Source organism: Mauremys mutica, chromosome 7 (genome assembly GCF_020497125.1).
Source record: "Mauremys mutica isolate MM-2020 ecotype Southern chromosome 7, ASM2049712v1, whole genome shotgun sequence".
NCBI classification, from domain to species: domain Eukaryota; kingdom Metazoa; phylum Chordata; order Testudines; family Geoemydidae; genus Mauremys; species Mauremys mutica.
The window spans coordinates 27,566,148-27,588,153 of NC_059078.1; the positions used below are offsets into that span (position 1 = coordinate 27,566,148).

At 38.3% G+C, this 22,006-nt stretch overlaps 1 protein-coding gene across 2 annotated transcripts in view; it reads right to left on the reverse strand.

Moving 5' to 3' along the window:
* Nucleotides 1-22,006, reverse strand: part of CACNA1D (calcium voltage-gated channel subunit alpha1 D) — a 419,514-nt gene that overhangs the window by 65,296 nt on the left and 332,212 nt on the right. For both annotated transcript variants that reach the window (XM_045024186.1, XM_045024187.1), the window contains exons 30-37: nucleotides 21,422-21,505; nucleotides 10,473-10,601; nucleotides 9,062-9,127; nucleotides 7,945-8,036; nucleotides 3,895-4,054; nucleotides 2,492-2,619; nucleotides 2,280-2,376; nucleotides 44-146 (exon numbers count right to left, since the gene is read on the reverse strand). In XM_045024186.1, the coding sequence (XP_044880121.1) occupies nucleotides 44-146; nucleotides 2,280-2,376; nucleotides 2,492-2,619; nucleotides 3,895-4,054; nucleotides 7,945-8,036; nucleotides 9,062-9,127; nucleotides 10,473-10,601; nucleotides 21,422-21,505 (859 nt within the window). The remainder of the gene's footprint in view (nucleotides 1-43; nucleotides 147-2,279; nucleotides 2,377-2,491; nucleotides 2,620-3,894; nucleotides 4,055-7,944; nucleotides 8,037-9,061; nucleotides 9,128-10,472; nucleotides 10,602-21,421; nucleotides 21,506-22,006) is intronic.

Here is a 22,006-nt window from a genome sequence, read left to right on the forward strand (position 1 = left end):
TATTTTGACACACAAAGTATAATTTTCACAGATATTATCTTACCTTCTGTTTTGATCTTCAGTGCAGTTCTAACCAAGGCAAATAATGTAGCATTGAACATGACTGTTCCGTCACTGTTCAGAGGCATGTTCATGGCTACTAACCTCTGTACATGGAAAAAAGAAAACAAATGAATCTTTTTAACAAATTAATTCTTGAGGGAATACATTTGGGCAATAATGTGTAATTATGTTCATTTATCTAAAAAGCTGACATGTATGAAAAGAACAACACCTGACAAGGTATGTAGAAAAAAAATCATATCCCTTAGCTGATGAACAGGATATCGCTCTGCAAGAGAGCCTTTTTGCTTGACACCAGAAATGATCCATGGCATTCCAAAGATCCATCTCAGCTGCATACAATTTATCGATGATATTAATAACACAAATGTTTCCAGAAGAGCTGAAAATGTTCAGTGGTTTTCATTTTTTATTCACTAAGCCCCTTTGCAGATGTCCGGCCAGATCATTGGTGAAGGCTGAACTGCACACGGCAGAAAAGCTGGGCAGTGTGGTGTACACGTTGCTTTGTGTATGCAAAAGTGTATGTTCCTGATCCTGCTGCCTCTGCCTCTACAGCACCAGAGTCCTGGCATTGAGCTAAAAGAATTTGAGATCTGCCCTGCTAACAGCCCCAGGAGACCAATAAATGCAGCTGGGGATCAGAGTAGCGCAGGGGAGTCCTGGTTACACAGCCTTCCCTCTGGCCATGCCTACTGGTCCCTGCTATGCCAGCAATGGGGTGGGGGGTTGGTGAAGTGGTGCAAGAGCCTCTGTGCTGGCTCTTTACCACCAGGGATCCCCTGTATTGAGGGGATCCTCCCAGGGACAGGTTTGACAACTTTAGGGCCAGATTGCGCCAGTAGTGCTGCACAAAACAGCTGCACTGCATGAGAGAATCTGGGTCACTGTTTTCAGCAGTTAGCTTGTTTCAGTTGTTTGTATACATGTGCATGCCCAACCAAGAGCCACATCATCAAAACTGACTTGCAAAAGCTACTACATTTCCCAGGAGTGCTTTACACAGTAACACACATCTCAGATTCGTTTAATTAAGTAAGCCAGCCTAATTGGAAAATCAGTAATAACTATGTTGAATCAGTCTGGAAAGGACCTCCTGATTCAACTAGGGCATGGCTGTGCATAAGACTTGAATTGTCATTTACTCTGTCACCATCAGCATTTTAAGCAGTCATCTCTCTCACAGCAGTGCCTCAGTGACCTTGATAAAATGACAGTATTGGATCTATCAGAATTTTTTCCTATCTAATTGATATTTCCTCTGTTCTACTGTAGGACCATGTCTACACTATGAGCTAGGGATGTGATTCCTCTGCTCGCGCACACACATACTCGCACTAGCTCTCCTCAAGCTAGCTTGAGTATAAATAGCAGTGTAGACACCGTGACGTGAGTAGCGGCAGTGGAGGCACAGCTTAGCCATGCCAAGTACATACCCCCTGGTTTCAGGCCCCTGTGCAGAACTCCAACCCTTGATTAACAAATTAAGGGCTGGAGTGCTCTCTCCTATACTTGTGTGTAGGCCTGAAAGTGGAACTTCTGACAATTTTTCTCTGTGAAATAATTGCTACAGAATGTAAAATGAAAACAGAACCATTTTTATCACAATTAGATGTTTAACATGTTCAGAAAAACTGCAGGGGTTTCGTAAATCTGACTTCTCTCCTTCTGAATGCAGATAGCAAAAAGAGGCATCCTGGGGAAATGAGGCCACTTGCAATCACTAAGTTAAAAAAAAAAGTAAACATTGAGTAAAAACTGGCCTGTTCTCTAAAAGAAACTATTTCTCCAAGATTCACTGCCAAGTATAAGAGCTTCTATGGTCTCTTGTAGGTACATAGTTAAGTAGCACAAATGCTGTATGACTGAAGGTTTATTGAAAAAAAACACATATTGTTTTGTATTTAATTGGTAAAATTATGTTTTAGCCAGTTTCTTGGAAATACACAAACTATGATAATGAAAATAGAATAATGCTACATTTATACAGCCACTTCTTTAATCCTAAAGTGCTTTATGTTGGTGTACCTACACTGAAATCAATTCACTGAAATAACAAACTGATTTGAGCGAGCAGAATAAACATAGGGTAAAACTGGAGTAATTCAGAAGGACAATTTCCCCCACCCATGAAACTGGACAGGATTATCGTGATAAAGCAGTAAAATTATGAACTATGGAGAAAAACAATGAGGGGAACTTATTTGAAGACGTACCTTGCACGCCACTCTGTGGGGGCATAATTTGCCAAAACCAAGGGGAGGCTGAATGCGTCGCAGTAACGTAACTACATCAAGATGCTTTATTCTTCCCCTACAATAAATATGTACCATTTGTCACATTTATATGTGCCTCTGAAGAAAGTATTTAACACTTTACTTTTATATATTCATTAGGGATATCTGGACAGAGAAATGATTGAACTTACTTTGCTTCAGGATCATATTCTGACCATATTCTTTTGAATTCATCCAAATGATGTGGACCCAGAATAGACCAGTCACGTGTCAAATAATCAAAGTTGTCCATGATGACAGCCACAAACAGATTGATAATCTGAAAAGCAATTCAAAACTTATATTTGCCTTCATTTTGCTGGCATATGTATTTATATGAAATAATTTAACTTTAAACTTTCAGCAGAATTAGAATTCAAGCTGGTTAAATAGTATTAGTGGATACTAGATTTGATAAATATTAAACTTTCCCCAGCAAATATGATAACATTATTCTTTATCATTATTTATATTGACATAACATATGCAATCTTGCCCTGCTGATATCCATTCAGAATACTGCTGCTGATCATTTTCAAATTATCATTTCCAGTTGCTTTGACCATGTCACCTCTCTCTCTGAATCCTTTTACCAGCTCTCTCTTCTCTACCATATCAAACAAAAGCTACTTGGCTTCACTTTCAAGGCCCTTCATGATCTATTCTCACCCTACTTAGCATTCAGTACTGAAGGTTGACTCTTGCCTCTGATTGGCCCATGAGGACAGCCTCTATTGCCCAGTTGTTACATTTTCAAACAAGCATCCTTGTTTCTTCTCCCATGCTGCAGATCCTGCCAGAGAAAAGCTTCTTATAAACATCTCATTAATCTCCTTTAAAACCCTCCTTAAAACTCTACTTTGCCCTGAGGCCTACAAAAACCTTGACAACGGTTAGCCTGCTTGTGAGCTGATATCACAGCCTATTATGCTGACCCATATTGTCTCAGTTTATGTCTGGACTGCAGCTGGGACTCCAGCCCAGGCAGACAAACTCGCACTAGTGGGACTGTAGCTAGCACATTAAAAATAGCCTTAGAGATGTTGCAGCTCATCAGGCTGGAGCTTGGGCCCTCAAGCCTAGGAGTTTAGGGTGGGCTAGAGAGCTGAGCTCCAGCCCAGGCTGCAGTGCCTATACTGCTATTTTTAGTGGATTAGCTCAAGCACCACTAGCACAAGTCTGTCTACCTGGGCTGGAAGGCTCACTCCTAGCTGCACTGCAGAGATACCCTCAGTGTCTCCTCGTACTCCCCTGTCAGTCTTTCCATATCTGTTGTCTCTCCTCTGATACTTGGACTATAAACTCTTGGAGCCAGGGATTTTTTGTTCTGTGTTTGTACTGCACCTTGGACAACGAGGTCCTGGTCAGTGAGCAGAACACCTAAATGGTATGATGATACTAACCAATAATAATGATAAATTATCATAGCATATTTCATATATCTTGGGGCCCAATCCAGCAAACTGCTACTCCTGCACATATGGCAAGATTGAAGTCAATTGTCCAATCAAAATGCTAAAACTCACTTTTGCTTGTAAACACTAACTGAACTCACCAAAAATGCACAAAGCATGTAAAAACTGATGAAATAAATAATTGAAAAGTTGCTTCCACATGTGAATTCTTCCCCTGGACTATAATCAGATTCTGGATCACAGCGTTTTCCAGGCAAACAAGCCAGCATGATTTCCTGCCACGCTTCTCCAGTCGCACACCTTTGTTAGGGCACAAACAAGACAAGACAAGATCCATCAAAAATTATTGTTTCATAATGAGCTCTCCATTAACATTCTAGTACTTGTTTTTAACTCCAGAAGAGGACTGGTAGTGTAGTGTATAGTGTGGGGTGTGTGTGTGCGTGTGTGTCTCTGTGTGTATGTGTGCAGCTAGAACTCACAGAATTTATTTAAGAATGGTGCCTGTGGGATAGTGTTTCAATATCCAAAAACAACCTTGCTGTCTAAAAGTATGTCTATGTTCCACCTGGGGATGTGATTTCCAGCTTGAGGAGATGTGTTTGCACTAGCTCTCAATGAGTTAGCAAGCAAAAAGCAGAATGTAGCTGCAGCAGTGTGGGGGGTGGGATAGGCTAGCTGCTCCGAGTATGTACCCATCTGAGAGTCTAGGCACATCGTCTGGGCAACTAACCCACCCTACTGTTCATGCTGCCACAGCTACAGTCTATTTTTAGCATGCTAGCTTGATGACAGCTAGCACAAGTATGTCTCCTTGAGCCGGGAATCACAACTGCAGCTAAAAGTGTTGAAAATACCCTAAAAGAACACACAGAAATATATGTTGTGGGTTAGGAGTTGCATGTTAAATTCTGAAAAATGATGTCATTTTCACCTAAATTTGTCATTTGAATATTAAATGCAATAAGCTGTGTCATCTTGAGTTGTACTGGAATGTTTCATGGTGTACCTGTACTGGAGATGGAGGAGATAGAAGAGATTGGCTATCACCAGGTGCCTTAATCAATATCAAAGCTGTGGTCTTCCCATTAGCTTCAACCCAGCAGGGATCTGACCCTCTTTGGTCTAGCTCATGAGGCTGGGACTGAGTTCTATAATATCTTCTTACTTTTGAGGCTGATTGTTGCTGCCATTACAAATCATTATGTAGTGCTTCTGAGGAATTACTGGTTTATTTGCTATAATTGAATAAACCTGATAATTAGATTAATTTGATACTAACCCGCTTTCTTTTTTGTTTGTATGTATTTTATGCTTTTGCTTAGTTATTTAGTTTAGTTAATGAAATACTGTATACAAATTTGGAAGCCTGTATTGTTTGGATGTTCCTCCCCAGAAGTCAGGTTTATGAATGCAAGAGCTGCCTAGGGTAAATAAGAGGCAACTGTGTGACCTACCTACTAGTGGTCCATAGAACTGCCCCTACAGTCCTTCCCATAACTGGTCCCTGAAATGGAACACTTGTTTTTTGAGGGAAAATTGATTATTTCTCTCTATAAGCAACATGGGTTCCAGAACCTTTGAGGAACTGGCATGGTGGATAGGAACTGGTCAACCTAAAGGCTGACCAGTTACCCATGAAGTCTATACTCCTCACACTGTGCTTACTACCTTGAGTAGTCTCACTGAAGTCATGTGGGACATACTTATAGTTGGAAGAACTATGCCAAGCTGAGTTTGTAGGAGTTGACACCTCGTTTGGTTATTTTTGTTTCTAATGTATCGCTTGCTTCTACCCATACATACTGCTGTGGTGAAGGAGTTTATTGTACTTTAGTGTTCAGGACTGGCAGAAGAGAAGCACCTTGAATGAGGAGACAGAGGATAAGGCTGGAAGAGGCTGGCTCTTTCTGGCAGGACACCATATACAGTGTTCATTATACATAGTCTTATTATAGACAATTAATATTTTCCAAAGGGGGAGTGTAGCAGGGTGCTGGTGCAAAGGCACCTAATTAGCCCCTGCTCAGCCAGCTCCAGTTAGGAGAAATTGATTGGGCCAGGGGAGAAGCCTGGTGCCTGGCCTTTAGAATTAGTTGCACCTGCGGGCCTCAGGATTCAAGGGCTATAAAGGCTGGCTGGTAGCCAGAAGAAGGGGGAATGGCCAGGGGAAGGTCAGTCTCCAGGCTGAGGGCAGACTCTGTTTAGGAGAGGAGATTATCAGGCCTGCAAGCTCTCTCCATAGCATAACACTGGTGGTAGGAGAATGTTGTGTAAATAAAGCCAGGAGTGCTGCATAACTAGAAGCCTCTCTGAGCTTTACTGGGGCAATCAGTGGGCCCCAGGAACAGGGGTGGGCAGAGGACTTGTCACAGGGAGGCTAACACATATTTGTGTGTGCTAACTGGTTAAAGGTAACTGACTGTGCCTAAAGTACCTGCATGCCAAGTAATTTGTTTGTGAGTGCATATTTTGATTTATGCCTAAAAACATGGTTTATTTATGGCAGGCCCACCAAAATGCCCATCTGTTGGTAATTTGCTTTAAAAGATGTTATTTTCTTGATGGCTCATATTCTCCATTTAGTTATATCAATGGAATCCTAATCAGTACCTGGGGGGTTGCCTGGCTGTAACTGAGGCCACCCTGCTCCCTTTTAGTGTGCTAGCCAGTGTGAGACACCCTTTTCCAGCCTCCCCTTTCCTTCCCTTTAGATCAGCAGTTTTCAAACTTTTTAAGTAGAGCACCCCCACAACCCAGACAAAAATAGGCACAATACCTGCCCCACCTTGGGTTTTCAGGATGGGGGAGGGCACATGCGACAATCTCTGAGGGCAGAGCCAGCGCTATGCATGGAGGCTGCTGGCAGTGTAAATCAGGTGCTCCGCTGAGGTGAATCAGGGGGTGGAGGTGGTGCTCCCTCTCTGAGCCCTGCCATGCAGAGCTGAAACCTGAGCCACCTTTCATCACCTCTCGCCCCCTTAAATGTTCCTCAGTCCCCCCTAGGGGGGACGTCCCAGCGTTTGAAAACCTCTGCTTTAGATGGTTTGCCGGGGGGGGTGACCAATCACCCTTGTGGGTTCTGAGAGGGATTTTTTCCCACAAGACAGAACTGCCAAACTGCTTTGTGGTGTTCTTCATTTCCCTCCTGGCATCCAAGAACTGTGGTTCTGAGCTTCACTGAGTTAATTGGCATGACTTGTGACTGGTGATTTCCAGTGCAAATTGTAGGTTAGCACAAATAAACTTAGGACACTTCACCTCACTTGAGGTCTTGACTTCGTCCTCAGTTTTTTAAGCGATTTGAATTAAAACAGAAAGGTTCCTCTTATTGTCTGAAGTATTTTAGCAAACAGCGTTTGATCAGGAAATGTCACATTAGATATTGTATCTGAACTACTGCCACATGACATTCTTATCTACTAATTTCAATGTTTCTTATCTCTTGAACAAAGGACCTTCATTGTTCAAAGTTAATTAGGTAACACCATAGAAATATCAGTACATGAGTACATCCAACATATTGAAAGATCTTTTGTTGACTTTTTTATATGATCAAACTCGTTAGGGTGAAATTGTGGCCCAAAGCTACAGTCCTACATTGGTAGTAGTGCAGAACCGCATCACCAGAGAAGGTATTCTGTTTTAGAGATACTCGATCCCCATGGTGTTCCTGTCAAACACAGCTTCATTGACACCATAAAAGAGGATTCAGCATGCAGTCCCCTTACCCTTAGCAGAGGCTAGTCACAACAGTGGATCTCAGCAAGTGAAGTCATCATGTCGCCACTGTGCTTGGCCCCTGTGTATGAGGGGCCCAATGGAGGCCAAGTCTCCTTTCCCCCTCTCTATCCTTTGCACATTCAGGCAAGGGCCAGGTATATTGTGGCCCTTAATGTATCAAGAAAATTACAATACACTTCCCATTAGATATTATTTATGGTAGCTCTCTTAATAGATTGAGTGACTTTAGGTTATTCTTCTGTACATATCATACACTCTTAAGACTATTCTGTGTCAGTGAACAGTAGAAAGTATGGCAAAAAGGATTACATACCATCATGCTAAATTACTTCTAACTTTCAAACCGACTTTAAGCAAGCTGACATTACACAAGCTAGAAGCATCTTCCAAATGTTAGTTTAAGAACCCATAGGCACTAATACAAGCAAAGGTTAAAATATACTTACCTGAACAGAAGCAGGACTGCTTGGGGAAAAGTCTGAAAATTGTTGTTTCTGTTAATTTGATTATTGTCCCTCATGGCAACTTTACCAAATACCTGCAAGCAGAAGTTGGGATCAAATATTATTTTTGATTCCATTCTACATAATTTTGTCTAACAGTGGCCATGATCCAGCAGTTTAAATTAACATCTCTATGTATGAAAAACAGTTTTACAAGTATGATAATTGCTTCCTCTGATTTCTTCACTTCTTCCCTGGTAATAATGCAAATCTGACAACATGCAGTAAATATTGCATATTTACAGACTAGGTCTTAAAACGTTCAGTGCAACATCATTGAATCTATTATTACACATGTTATGCATCCTCCTATGTTCTGGGTCAGATTATGTTATCTTTATTATTTATATTACACTAGCACCTGGTGGTCACAACTGAGATTAAGACCCCATTTATGCTTAGTGTTGCATATACTCATAGTAAAACATAATCCCTATACCGAAGACTATGCAATCTAAATAGACAAGACAGACACAGAGCAGGGAACTGAGGCATAGAGAGTTGAAGCAATTTGCCCAAAGTCATATAGTCAGTCTGTGGCAGCACAGGGAATTCAATTGAGAACGCTTGAGTTCAAGTCCAGTGCCTTGACCACATGACTAGCCTTCCTTTCCCAGTAGAGTATTTCAGATATTATATGATATTGTATTATATATGTATGTGATATTACAGAATATTAGAGACCATTATCCTACCTGTTTTAGGAAGATTTATATTACTGTGCTGTACATGCATAATGTCAAATTAAAAATCGTAAGGGTATCTGTCCCGTTCTGGTGAATGAATGGAGAAAAGGGGAGAATCAGAAAGGAAAGCCACTCCATATAGGATGTTCCTCACCCCAGTCTAACTGTAGTGGAGACTTTCCTCTTTCCTGGGCTGTGCTAAACTCTTATATCCTTTGGGGACACAGGAATTCACATGGGGGTCATTCTAGCACACAGATCTAGCCTAATGTCTTTATTAGCATGGGCAGAACCCCAGTGTCATGGGAAAGAACAGTCCATCAGTGGGAATATGGCAATGTGCTCATTTTCAGGGGAAGATTACTCATAATTACCTGCATTCCGATAACGGCATAGATGAAAAACAGCATAGCTATCAGAAGAGCAACATATGGCAGAGCCTAAAACAATGGGAAAAGCCTTCTATTATTTTTTAATAATTTCAATTTGTGGAGCTTTTTAAAAAAAATAACGTAGCCCTTCTATACAGATTTATCCAAGATTTTAGTTTTTGTACAAATTATTAAAATGTCAGACAAGAGCTCAAATCACTTAATACTCTTCCACATACAATGGGCACATTATTAGAGTTTATAGCCCAGAATCTCTCCTGCTGGCAAATCTGTTCAACACAGAAAAAAGGGGTGGGGCAGTCAGGGACTTGTAACCACTCCCTGATTCTCAGGGCAGGCCTGCTGAGGCCTTGGTCTCAGTGTCAGTTAGAGGAGTCTGCTCTAACTTATGACAACTAGAGTGGCTCTTACAGGACCATATGCCAGTTGAGAATTGGAAGAGCAGAGCTGTGCTTTAAGCCCTCCCAACCATGACATGTCCTCCCCCATGATACACCCCTATGTTGGGGTGGAAAAGGCAGTTTATTCCAGGGGAACTCTCAGCTAGCTCCTTAGAGACAGATTAGGCCACTTTGCTCTGTCTAAGCAATGTAGAGTAGCCAGAGAAGGGGACAGAATCTGAACTGACATGTAATATATGCACTTCAGTGGCATGGATGGCACTTCCACTCTTCAGAATCAGCATATTACAACCAAATAATAAATATTTCAGATGATTTCTGCCAGAAATCATTTATTTATTTCAAATTTATTTCAAATTTATTTCAAAACATCAGTTCTTCTATTTTATTTTAATTACAGTTAGCCCCAGATTCTCCAAAAATGTAAACACTTAAAATTATACATGTCAGTAGTTGGATCGATTTCACGTGCATAAGTGTTTGCAGTTTCAGGACCTTAGACATCTATCTGTTAAAGAGGTAAATACCTCATTTACATAATCACAAAATTAAAGCATTTGAAGACATGTTCATATCCCTCTGACAATTTTTGATCCCAACAAGTACTGGTAATCATCTATCTTTAGTTATGTATGCTGTAGGTGAACATGGTCTACATAAATATGTCATATATAACTTATTGTGGAATTGTATGAAAAGCCATCTTTAAAATTACAAAGTTACTTGTAGAGTAATTCTCTGATGCTTATAGATCTCATTGTAAAACCAAAGATTACAAGACTAAGGGTAAAATCCTGGCTGCATTGAAGTCAATAGCAAAGCTTTTATTGACTTCAGTGGGGCCAGGATTTCATCCCATATATTTTAAATTCCATGTAGTGAGAGGTAACATATAATTACAAGAGTAATATTTTGCTACTTGCATCCTGAGCCATAAAATTAAATTAGATTTATGTACAATTAAAAGGCAGATTTAATATTATCATGCTCACCTGAAATGACTTAATAAATGTCCACAACAATGTTCTGATTCCTTCACCCCTGCTGAGAAGCTTCACCAATCGCATCACTCGGAAGAGACGGAAAAAAGTGATGGAGATTCTAGCGCTGTCTTCAGAGTTCTGAAGGGTATCATGGAGAAGTGAAACCAAATAAAAAGCAGAACATGCAACACTTTCAGAAAAACAACAACAAACACAATGGTGAAAGAGGTAAGATTTGAAAATGTACTTTAGGGTCTTTTCATCTTTATAAGCATGATATGAAAGGAAAAATTACATGCTAAGAACACAGGATCTGTAGAAATGCTTCACACATCACATGCATTTCCAAGTTTCCTAGTTTGTTAATAGGATCATGTTGGGTTCATTTGTAGTAGAGTTCAATAGTACATTGACAACGAATGCAAACCACTGCATACACCTTGCTAGTAGGACAATTATGAAAAATACAGAAAAACTGGTGGAAAAAATAGACATAGTCAAAAGAATAAACTCAAGTAGAGGTACAACCACTGGGGTCAGTTTACTAATCTTACCCCAGACTCATCAGTTGTGACAGTTTCAGTTGGCTTTGGCTTTAAAAAATTAAGAACATTATATATTAAAATCAAACAAAAGATAAAAAAAATTAATTCAACTTCACCATAAATAGGAGGAAGGACATTTTGAATTTCTAAATGTAAATTAACAATTTTTGTTTGTTTGTTTCTTGGATAAACATGGTTATCCTCATTAGAAAATACTCCTTAACATTTCCTATGACATTACTGGTTGAGTAAAACCAAATACTACAAGCTTACTGTCAAAAAGCTAAAAGGAGTCACTGTAAACTAAATACTAAAATAGGACCTACCCCTGCTTCCATGCAAGCCAGTGTGAGTTTTGCCACTGTCTTCAATGGGAGCAGGATGTTTCAAATTGTAGATATAAACAATAAGTGAAACTGGAGACAAAGACTTTTGTGTTAAAGCAGCATCTCAAAGTCCCTGTGCTGCTGAGCTCTTTTTTTAGGTTTAATTCATCCTTCACTGGTTGTCCAACCATATTCTAATCACTGGGTATTGATATCACATCACGAGTTTCTTAAAGTGAAGTGACTCACTGAATTATTTAACTGAACTATTCTTTGCTCAACATTCTTCTCTGCAGTGCTTAACAGAAACAGATACTACTTTGCTAGAGAGAGACGCAAACATTTTTAGTGCAGTTGACATTGTTAGGAAGACAGCCTTTGCTGTAAGCTTTGTCATTGCCAATGATAAAAAACATTTCTCTTTTATTCCTATCCAGGCATATTTTGAGTCTGATTGCTAAATAGGTATGTTAGAATTTCAAGGTCTAAAAAACTAACCATCATAGATCTAATAATTTACATGGAATTTTATACATATCTAACAATTGTGGAACAAATTCTAGGCTTCCTCTACTCATGGGAGGAGGAAAGGGAGGTAGAAAACCACTCCAAGGTTCTCCTTGAAGAGTTTTCCCCAGATGGTTCCATCAGAATCAAGTGATGATGAGGACAGAGTAGGCAGAGTTGGCACTCCCTAGGAACAAACATAGGGTTCACTCTCGTAACCTACTGATCTCTGGCAGAATAATACTTATGCAGGCTCTGGGCTTCCATGCTGATTCTGAACACACTGCCCATGCTCCAGAACTTAGCCAGTGCAACTCCACTGCAGCTATGCAAAACAAACACCAAAATATATGAGCCCATTACAGCCAGATCATTACTAATAGTATTAAGAGTCTAATTGTTGTGTCTTTTGCTTTTAGATAACATACGTACTATAAAGGGACCACAAGGGGACCGTGGAATCAAAATAAACGTGTTTTCTAATTATAGACAACCTGCAAATCCCATCAAATTATATACATTGCTGCTGTGGCTAGGTTTTAGTAGTTTCTGAAATATAGAAAACAGTAAGGGATACTAAAGGCATTAAAAGCTATTTAAAAGAAAAACTACCCGATTCCTAAGCACTGCACTAATGTTAACTGAGGGCTAGGTCCTGTCCTCAGAAATATGACCAGACAACATCATGAACAGCACTTTGTAAATCAGATACAGTGTCTGTGCTCTGTACGCGAGGTTAAAAGAAAGAAGTGATATCAGATCATTGCTGCATAGGAAACTCACTGAATATATATATATATATATATGAAAAGAACCTTCAAGATAAATCATTTACATAGTGACCTACTTAAATCAACCACAGATAAGCACTAGTACATATAGACACACAGCTTGTCAAAATATTGGTGCAATTGTTATTTTCTACAGAACTAACAATTCTTTTTCAAATCCTCTTAAAAATAAAGGGCCATGGAGCCAGCTGAAGATCTGATCCAAAATTACAAAATCTTCCCTGTATACAGTGTTTTTGTAGCTGTGTGGGTCCCAGCATATTAGAGACACAAAGTGGTCAGGTAGGTATCTTTTACTGGACAAACTTCTGCTGGTGGGAGGTAAGCTCATAACAACCTCAGAGAAAGTTGGTAATATTTTGTGTTTACCAACTGTGACAAGATCTCTTTACACATCTAAAGACTGAGAGTTAAGATACTGATTATAAAAGAGACTGTCCAGGACAAGGATGACCAATGTATTGGATAGCAGGCTTGAGCTCCATCTTTTCCATGTGTTCTGATTTAATAAATACTTAATTCCTATTCCTGAACAGTAAGACAGAGACTAGATTACCAAATTTGCATGTGAATAGTACCACTGCAGGGGCTCAAGAGAAGATGAGTGTAAAATCCCTCTGTTTGTTTTCCTATCTAAAGGACATTTGTGTACATGCACATTCTCCTCTCATAATTCATCTCTTCCCCAGCTTCCTTAGTCTAAATGGTCTTAATCCTTTTATTTGTGACAGCTAATCTGCAACTGCTGGAGAGGGTTATGATGTCATAGACAAGGAATTATGAATTATAGATACTGGTGAGAACAGGCCAGGAATGAGAAAAGAAAACATCCTCCTTAAAATGATATACAGTAGAATTATAACCAGTATGGGCTAGGCATTAGAAACAAAAATGAAAACATTTCCGATGAAGTGTTATTTTTTTCTCTAGAGGCCAAAAACATTCAACTTTTGTCCCTTACGAGAGAGGCACTTTCAATGCCAAAGCTTTAAAATCAGACCCTTTTTATCTAATCGCTCTCTCGCTCTCTCTGGCATTTATAACACATCTGCACGGTAGTATCTAGGTGTCTACTAAAATGAATGATTGTAATTAATGTAACTGTGTGATAATTTAGAGTACACACATACACATTGAGAAGCAAAAACTTCATTTAAAAGGGATTAATGTGGTTAAGGGTAAGGAATGTCAAGGTGTGGGACATCTCTTAACTGTACCCTAAATGTCCACACAGCATGTTTCTACTGACAATGACACAGTGCATCTTCACAAAGGAACTTCCTTCTACCTCCTACTGATAATCACCCTAATATAAAATCTTAATTACAATCTCTGCAACATTAGCTAATACTCAGTGTTTACGTATGTGAACAGAATAAGCAAGTGGCATGTTATGTGTTTGTGGTACAAATATGAGGTTATAATTAAGATTTTGGGGTTGGGCAGAGAGGGCTCTTTTTGACCTTGCATGTTGACAAAAGCGTGAGTTTGAAGAACTGCTTCCTATAGGCAGCCTGTTGAAACCTCCTGCATCAACTCCTCTGATGAAAAGGGTGTATTATAGGCATCCAACCACACTGAGCATTGACTTGCATATGTCTGCCCAATCTGGTGCGGGTTTTGTATTTGAAATCACCATTTGTATCAGATTACAGTGACATGATTTGAGATTTGCTTTGTCACTCAATGTATCAATATTTGTCTTGGGCATAAGGCTATGGAATAGGCACACTCACAATCACTGACCCAAATTCTGCCTTCTGCCTTCCTTGATTGCCCCGCTGCACTTAATGGGGTGGCCAGATATGCATAAGGTAAGAGTTTGGACTAATGTTTCTATCTTTCCTCTCAGCCGTGCTCCAACTACACCAAGAGCCTAATTCAACAAAACATTTAAACATCCTCAATTTTAAGCATGTGATAAAGTCCATGCTTATGAATAGTGTTTTAATAGCATGTGTTTAATAGTGTTTTAATTGCCTGGCCATTCTTATGTTCTGGTGAATCACAGGCCAAATCAGCAGCTTTCTTTACCTTCCAAAAAAAGATCAACTGAGAACAAACTTTTCCCTTAGACTTCCAGATCCAAATATTCACAACCTGCTAACAATCTAACACCATGTTTTTCTTGTTGCATACAAAGAAGTAAATATATCTCTCAATTACTTCAATTATAACTCTTCTGACATCTCTCACCCTGCAGTGAAAGTAAAGTGGCAAATAAACCTTCTGACTTCGGAAATGCATATCTTTTAAGCTACGCTATATCAAACTGCAAACAATGCAAAACTGATTACATCATGCGTTTGAAGCAAACTGCAATTCTGTGATAAAAATTAAAATATATGTATGTACATATATGATGTGAGACAGTGGACATGAGTAGACAGTGTAGATCAAATGCTTCCTGTTATAGAAGTGTATCAAAGGGTACTACATTATGCCAGGGTGTGATGTATTAATTTATTGATATGATGCAGCAGGAAACATCTGAGGTACAAATATATGGTGACAATAACATAGGTAAAAAAAGCATCTAAGTTGTCAAAATATCTTTAAAAACATGAAGGGCACAATAATGTTTTTTAAGAGCATAAAAGCAGTGTTTCAAATGTGGCTGTTGATTTTTTTCATAATATTAACGATGCCTATAGTGATCCTAATTCAAAAGCCAATCAAGTGCTTACATATATATTGTTCAGTAAATATTGGAAAGTATATATTTATGTAGGAAAATCTAATATGGGCAAGGGAAATAATTATTTTCCCTCTAAAACACATGCATTTAGTACTATAATATTATATTTTAAATGTTGCATTTATATCGTACCCATTGAAATAAGTGTGAATTGACCAGATTACTAAATGACTGTCCCTTATTGAGTTAGACTAACTAAGGCCCTGATCTTGGAAAGGGATCCATCCCTGTGGACCCTTATGTTCACATGGTCAGAGTTACCTTATATTATGAGTCATCCTGATAAAGTAACTCAATTATCATAACTTAACACCTCTATGAAAATAACTCAGAAGATAACTAATATTTTAGGGGTAGTGTGTGGATTAATTATTGCAATGTGCTTTGATGTGCTTAGATGGAAAGCTCTATATAAAAGTACAGTTTTCTGAACTATTCTTAGACATAAAAAGATACATTTGCAAACAAGGCTTAAGCTGAATCTGCAAAATATGCACAACCAGTAAATGCATTCACAAAACCAATATTCACATGAAAACATGCGTGATTTCAAATGAATACATGCAAATACCTAATTGTGCAAGTGACTCTCTAAGGCCAGATTCTGCCACTGTTAGTCATGCTGAGTAGTAGCTTACTTCACAGGCAGTCTCATTTAGTTCAGTTAGACTACTCCTATGAGTAACTGCTCCCACATGTCAGCAAACGGTTCACAATCTAGCCTCATAGTCTGCATGTGCAAACACGTTTTTTAGTACAGTTATCTGCATATATAAAAACAAGTAAATAAAAAATAAAGGCCTGATTCTGAACTCACACTGGTGTAAATGAAGAGTAACTCTGGTGAAGTCAAAGGGTGAAATCCTGACCCTATTGAAGTCAATGGAACTTTTGCCACCACTGTAAAATCAGTGCAAGTGAACTACAACCCAAATGAGGACCTAAAGATCCCTTCTTTGTTTTGCTTGATTTGCAATCGTAAATTTAGACTCAAAATTATTGGTAAGTCAATATTATACTATTTATCGCCCTGGAATGCTAAAGTGGTATTTCTTTATGCCAATAGGACAGCCTGGCCAAATTCTATTTCTATGGGAGATCTTCCTGGCTTGTCCTACTGCCCTGGCCCACTGATGGTTGCAATGGTAGATTACAAAATTTTACAAGTCTCACCTATGTTCATTTACAGACTCATAAATTCCAAGGCCAGCAGGGACCAATGTGATCATGTAGTCTGACCTTCTGTATAATATAAGCCAAAGGACTTCCCCAAAATAATTCCAGCTAAAACTATTTTGGGGAAGTTCTATGGCCTGTGTTACAGAGGAGGTCAGACTAGAGTATCACAATGGTCCCTTCCTGTTGTCCTTAGAATCAATGAAACCAGAAATAAACATAAGTAAGACTTGCAATATTTTAAAAGAGGTGAGTCGAATTTGAATGGTTTTACTGGGGAAGTGAGAGCCAAGATTACTGGTACTGTCACCTTACGCCCTGTTTCAGCAAAACACTTAAGATGTGCTTAACTTTAAGCATGGGATTAGTACCATTGGGACTAAATAAAAGAGATACAGTTGAGACCAGGAAAGTGAACCTTCCATATTTTTTGAGATTTTAGCAGCTTGTGTACAATCAAATGTTAATGGTGAAAAAGTAAGAGCATGTGAATGCGAAGCTCTTGTAGACAATCTACCAGTGTACAACACAATGTGAACATGCTTCTGCATCACCCCCTGATGGTCATCCAAACTGTTTCTCAAGTGACAAATGCAAAATGTAAAATCACCTTTTTGTAACCACAAGCTCCAAATGTGTCCTGTAATTACATTTCAGAAATATTTATCTTTGATTGTCTTGTAGTTAAGTTACATATGTTCAAATCCCAGACTGCAGCAATCACATTTCATGACTCAAATTCACTGTTCTCTGATTTTTTAATTTTTTTTTTTATTTAGAAGGAACAATTTAGATGACCAAGCAAGATCTTGTGTGTCATTGGAAACTCTGGAAAACAAAATGTGAACAAAGAAATAAAAAATATTATATGGCTTTAGTAGTGCTTTTATTATTTAAATTGCTATACCGTATATATATTTATTAATATATACTTGCCTCTAAAAATTTCTAAAAATAAAATGAACATGAAAACCAATTAGGTGGCAGAAAAGAAATATTGGCAGATGGTAGGGAGATTAACTAAAAACTAGAAACAACAACCGCAAACTGTGTATATATATTGCTCTGAGGTTATCTATATCATAAAATGTGTCAAGGAACACATGTGGTTCCTGGTCATCGCTTGATCCTGCAGAGTGCTAAGCACTCTTGTGAGGTTTCAAGCACCCTGAACTCACCCTGACTTGCATGGGAGTCGAGGGCATTCAATATCTGATATTACTACATAGGAAAATCCTCTCCTGGACATGCTGTGAAAGAGAGGTTATAGGACCACAAGAGTCAATCTTCAGGCATCATAAATATTATTATAAAACTCTGAAATAACCATATCTTATAAAATAACAAATTAAAAAGATGACATATTTTACTAGATTTCATAGTGCCATCAGTATGACACTTAAATGAGAAGTCCAACCCACTCACTTGAACAAGTTGAGTCAGGTACAGATCTCACACTAATGTAAATCTGAAGTACCTCCATTGACCCTTGGAGTTATTCTGGAGTACACTAATGTAAAGTTAGTTTGTAGCCTAGTTATTTTCACAGAATGAGGCAATTTCTATGTGGAAATATATAGAAATGTTCAGCTGTTGATCTGAACATCCCTATGTGTTGGCGAGACTTCTAAGACCTTGCTGACACTGAGATTTAATCCACTAGTGTAGCTGCACCAGTGCAAACCCTTTATGTAGATATGATTTACACTGCTGCAAAACAGTTTGCACTGGTGCAGCTTACAATTGTTTTTAACTACACTGGTGTAAATAGTGTCTATACTTGACATTTGTGCAGCTGCAGCTACAGTGGTGCCTGAAATCTCAAAGACAAGGCCTTATTAACATCCTTGTGGTGCTACAAATATCCCAATATCAATCCATTTTCTATCACTGTTAGAAAAAAAAAGTTGTGTTGTACACAACATGTTTGAGGATGCCATTGAAAAATGTTAATAAAGGGATTTTGAAAATATAAGATTCTAATTTTAAAAGTTTTGATCAGTTATATGGAGATGAACAAAGCAGGAATACTCACTAGAATCACAAACAGTAGCCATATAAAAAAGCCGAGCATTTTTATAGAGAGTCTACAGTAACTAATATTTCATGTTGGAAATGGGAAATCAAACCTAGAAACCAACTACAACATATCCACACTTTCACAAACAAATTAAGCACACTAAATGTGATACAGAGTAAAAACAGAGATGAAAAAAAGAGTCTGTTGTGCAGTAGAAGACATCAACAATGAGACTTTTCTATAGTGAGAAGGCATGAAAGGCTCAGAAATGAAAGTGCTAACACTTAAATCTAAACACAAAATACAGCGCATGCACTGAACTAGAGCTCACCAGTTTTATTTCAACAATTTTCAAGCCAAATACGTGAATTAGTACAAAGTCATAGAGTTGATCACAGATGAAAACTTAGCAGTAATCAGTTATACTTACAAGTAATGCTGTCAGATAAACCACTGTCAACATAGTGGTAACCGCAGACTATCATAATCATATCTCATATACTATTTTCATTACCCCTTCATATGTGAATACATTTTGTAGCTTTGAGGGAAAGCAATTTTAGGTGGCCACGTTTCTGTATGTCCCAAAAGTCATACTTCCCCATACAAAACAAGAGTTGTGTATGCAAGCTGGATAATAAATAACTATTTGAGCTGAACTTGGAAGTCCAAGTTTGGGGCATCAAAAAACTTGGGCCTCAAAAATCATCACAGGCAATTTTGGGCACACAAATGTAGAGGCCGCTTTTGAAAATCTGGCCAATGAAGTGCAATTATCCTTCAGAAGTGTCTCTGTAAAAATGGAATAATGGTGGTTCCATGTTCACTGTCCCATATGAACATCCAGCTCAAATTTACTCAGTCTGCTAGTAAAAAGATTTCTTTCCCTTAACTGCCAGCTGTGCAAACTGCATGAAATCTGAAAGTTAAACTGTGTTCTTTCTGGCTTCTGCATCATCACCATTGTTCTCAAACCCCGCTGTGTAGTAGCAGAAAGGGTAATGAGCAGCTTGTATACTGTATATAATTCAAAATATTCTACACTTGTCAAAACCAAATAAGAATGAAATTGTATTATACAGTAACTTAAAATTATTTTGATCATGTTTATTCTCTTATTTGTTAATTTTCAAAAATTTCTAATTCACATAGGAATTTCAAGTTCTTAGTACAAATTAGCAGATACCTACTGTGTGCTGGTTTAGACATTTTAAAAATTATATTATAACCTGATAAAGCAGCATATTTGTTTCCATATCAGGTTTCAACACATGTATACATTTTATTAAATGTATATTACAGTGCTTACCAAATAGGCTAGAACCAAAAGCTTAAAGCTTTGCATATTATTATGGTCTCTCAACTACAACTACTCTGACTGACTTAGGCCCATCCCCATCACTCTTTTCTCTTCCCTTCTTCATGTCCCTTGAGGCACTAGGAAGGAGGAGATACTATGCTCCCCAACATGACTTTGACCAGCCCCTACACAGGGGCACAAGAGATGTGTGTATGTAGGGGAAGCTACTCATGTCCTCCCCTCCCCTTGCACGTCCCCTCAAGAGCTGGCTAGAAGCTGGGCCATAGTTTGTTAGTTTTCAATTTATTCCTTCTCACAGTTTATCTTGCTTGGTGTAATTACAGTAAGTGTGATACAAACTAAACAGAAAGCATCTTCTTTCTATATCTGCTACCCTGCATGGCCTTGGGAAGAGCTCTCTCTCTTGCCCAAATAGTCTCATCCAGAATGTTTGTTAAGAGTCTGTGGCTCAAAATTTTGGCCAATCTAAGATGGGTTTATGGAATTCACAAACTTTTCAAACTGCATTGAAACTCCAGAACAATTTCCTGGAGGAAGGAAAGAGGAAAAGCAGTAAGTGCTATGCTCTTTGTCAGCGACTGAGAGCACGCTAATTCCACCAGCCTGGGAGACATGAATTCCTAGATCATTCTCAAACCCTAGGACTCCCACCTGAAAATACATGGCTTATTAAACTACTGACCCTTGAAGACCACTATTAGATGCCTGAGGGATTAGATCAAATTACTCACAAAAAATTACTGGGCTTCAAATTGAAATGGGTGTTAGCAAAGATCTGTTTTTTTCCTTATTTAAAAAAAATTAAATGATTTAAAATATATTCAGTATATATGTAGAAAGAAAAAATTAATACTCATTGTTTTACTATTTTATATCTGTGAGTGCATATATATGTGTATCTATCTAGCTACAGCAGCGAAGAGTCCTGTGGCACCTTATAGACAAAGTCTATAGACAAAGTCTATAAGGTGCCACAGGACTCTTTGCTGCTTTTACAGATCCAGACTAACATGGCGACCCCTCTGATACTATTTAGCTACAGTTATAGCTACAGTATCAATACTTTAGTCTTTTACTCCAGAATGTAAAATATGGATTTATGGGGCAAAGTTTACATTTTCTGTATTGATGACAGCAATTACTTTTTAGTGCATGAACAGTTGTTACTTACATTAACTTCTGTTATAGCAATATCAACGACGCTACCAACAACAATTAAGGCATCAAAAGTGTTCCATGCATCAGTGAAATAGTGCTGTTAGGACAAGCATTCAGCAGAAAGAGAGCAAGAGAAAAACACAAACAGAAAAAGAGAAGAAAAGGACAGTGTTATAACACAAAAACATTCTCGACTTCTCTGATGCACCAACATACAATCTTTCTGTTTGAGATAATCGGCAGTGAAAAAGGCTATTTCTTTCCCATATCAACATAACTGAACTATGACTGGCCTGTTTCTAAATTCAAAGTTTAGAAATGTTGGATCAAAATCTGTGACTTGTCCAGATGATGGAAATAGTGGGGAGACAGAGAAAGAAGTGGGGACTGTGGGAATTAAGCTGAGGTATACTCACATCGGCTTCACTGAGAACGACGTCTACTATGCTGCCAATAACGATGAGGGAGTCAAACGCATTCCAGGCATCACTAAAATAGCCCTGAACAGAGCAGGCAGGGTGCAAATGTTTGTGATTACACATGAAATGTCAAATATTTGCATACTTCTGTTTAGTTTTGCATAAACAGAAATTACTTAAAACAAAACCTGTGATCTAATGAGAAAACAAAACAAACAATATTGCCTACTGAAGGAAAAGTATATTTTTATATATATATATATATATATATATATATATATATATATATATATATATATATATATATATATATATATATATGTATATACTCACACGTATAAGTATATATAGCAAATATATATATATATACACATGTGTATATATACACACACACACATACACACACACATCTTATAAGCACCGACGTGGCAAATTGGCATTATATCAAACTGTTTATTAGACTCTCAGCAGTGTTGTAACAATTGTTACTTACACATCCTGACAGGTGCTAACAAAATAACTTTGATGTTGGAGATATACGTCCATCCGTGCTGGGACCTCCTTTGTGTTGTGACTTCCTAA